Genomic DNA, 1920 nt, shown 5'->3' with positions numbered 1-1920 from the left:
CAAAAATCAGGAAAATACCATTACCCCATTATCCAGCAAATTCTGCAGTGCTCTGTAGGGCTAGGCAAATTATACTAGCATAATTTGGAGTATAATAGAGCAAGTTATTATGCTGGCATAATTGGAGCATAATGGGTCAAAGTTTCTGGCCTTATACTCCTGACCACATGATTTCAATTCAATATGGCAGATGCAAGTGTGGTGAACCCAACGATTTAGACTATTCTATTTTCCAGTGGCTCAAAATCACTAGGAACATTTTCAGATCCTGGCATTATTACAATTGTAACAGAATGCATGCACATGTAACTTGATAGTTGATATTTGAGTAAAGCTTAAACTATGAGCATAATAATGAGCATAATTGGATTCATTTCAAAGGATAATAGGATGGAATTTGGGGCAAGGCCCAAAAGCAAGAGTTTGCTAAAAGCATAATAGGCAAAAATTGTGCTCTGCTTAGCATAAGGCGTGGCTAGAACTATTGTAACCATAGGTTAGTCAGACTCTAAAAATTGAGTCTGGCCCCATGAGACTAATCATAGGCATAGTAACACAACTAGAATTGGATTGATTCAAACATATCGTACTTCCTAGTTCCTAGGGCTAGTACAAACAATATGTATAGATCATACTGGGAGTCAGGGAAGAGAGGACCATGCACTATCAGTCAAGAAGAACAATAGCAACACAACTGGAGTGGAAAAACTAGGGAAGAATAAGAAGGTTAGTCATACCATCAAATTAATTACAAATATTTAATAACTAATCATTTGGGTGAGTCTATTAACTGGTAGAGAGCCTGATCCTGTATTAAAAGGTATGTATGCCCTCAGTAATGATGGGACTAGATATGCATATTATGTATAATGTACCTGAATTGTCCTGCAATCAAAAAATTGGGCAGTTCAATGCTTCAGCACATACCTATAACTATTATTAACTATTATTAACTATTATTGTTGGTAACTATTATTGTTCTCATTATCCTCAATACTTTTCTTTTGGAGAAGATTCAGTGTGGGCAGTGTGACCAGTATCATGCATCCATGGTACATATACATTTATTTCTTCTTCTTCTTTTCTTCTTCTTCTTCTTCTTCTTCTTATAATAATAATAATAATAATAATAATAATAATTATTATTATTATTATTATTTGTCATTATTAGATTTGCATTGAGTGTGTAGAGAATTATTGTAACATGTGTTTTGTCAAGTTTCATCACAAAGGATCTCTTTCTAAGCATCATGCGAGGCCACTGGCAAAAGCAACAGTAAGTAGACATCACAAATAAATAATAATTGTGATTAAATGCTCTTTTTAAGGTGAAGCAGTTTGCTGGTAAAGTACATCAAGGAGAAAATGATGTTTCTCAATTGTCTGTTGGGACTGGTGAAGAAGAGAAAGGTCATTCCTTATTGGAGGGTAACTGTGATGAACTAGCAAGTGCAACAATGTTCCAAGAGGCATTAAGATCATGGAGAAACTCTGGTAAAAAGCAAGAAGCATCATCAGTTGGTAAGAATTAATAGTATATGTACATTAAAATTATTATAATGCATTTAGCTGTGGAGTCTGTCTCATGTGGTGTTCAAGCTGCTTCTAGTGATGATGCTGAGAGGAAATTATTAAGTTCTTTAGAGTCCATGAGCACTAATAATCCTAGCAGCAATGCTTCCTCTTACTTTGAGACACTTCTACAAACTCATTCTTTGGTTCAATTGGTCCACTTGTGTCTCACTTTGATACTAGTTGTATTTAATATAAACCCTCTCACATTATTTGGACTAGGACCATTAGGAGTTGAAAATAAACAGCATTATTTTAACATTGATTAAACTATAATCATACCATGTAATATCACAGATTGACTGTAGTTGACTCCTCCAATCATTGCTATACAGGTAACATTAACTG

General features: G+C 34.5%; 1 protein-coding gene across 2 annotated transcripts; it reads left to right on the top strand.

Moving 5' to 3' along the window:
- Positions 1-223: 223 nt before the first annotated feature.
- Positions 224-1861, top strand: LOC109591974 (uncharacterized). 2 transcript variants are annotated; one of them, XM_020007561.1, is made up of 4 exons: positions 224-1052; positions 1172-1276; positions 1329-1521; positions 1570-1861. In XM_020007561.1, the coding sequence occupies exons 1-4, from the start codon at positions 1050-1052 to the stop codon at positions 1839-1841; spliced, it is 573 nt and encodes a 190-aa protein (XP_019863120.1). In that variant the 5' UTR covers positions 224-1049; the 3' UTR covers positions 1842-1861. The 2 variants fall into 2 exon arrangements, with proteins under 2 accessions (XP_019863120.1, XP_019863121.1); XM_020007562.1 differs by lacking the exon at positions 224-1052 and having other exon boundaries at positions 1145-1276.
- Positions 1862-1920: the final 59 nt, after the last annotated feature.

The sequence above is a fragment of the Amphimedon queenslandica genome, unplaced genomic scaffold (genome assembly GCF_000090795.2).
Source record: "Amphimedon queenslandica unplaced genomic scaffold, v1.1 AMPQUscaffold_6671_Cont21373, whole genome shotgun sequence".
Taxonomy (NCBI): domain Eukaryota; kingdom Metazoa; phylum Porifera; class Demospongiae; order Haplosclerida; family Niphatidae; genus Amphimedon; species Amphimedon queenslandica.
Note: the sequence above shows the minus strand (reverse complement) of the source record. Positions and strands in the feature narration are given on the sequence as shown.

What these genes read in the sequence shown, in the direction of transcription:
- LOC109591974 (XM_020007561.1), top strand. An exon ending in GGCCACTGGCAAAAGCAACA is followed by an intron (nt 1,277 to 1,328) that starts GTAAGTAGACAT and finishes GCTCTTTTTAAG; the next exon opens with GTGAAGCAGTTTGCTGGTAA. An exon ending in GCAAGAAGCATCATCAGTTG is followed by an intron (nt 1,522 to 1,569) that starts GTAAGAATTAAT and finishes TAATGCATTTAG; the next exon opens with CTGTGGAGTCTGTCTCATGT.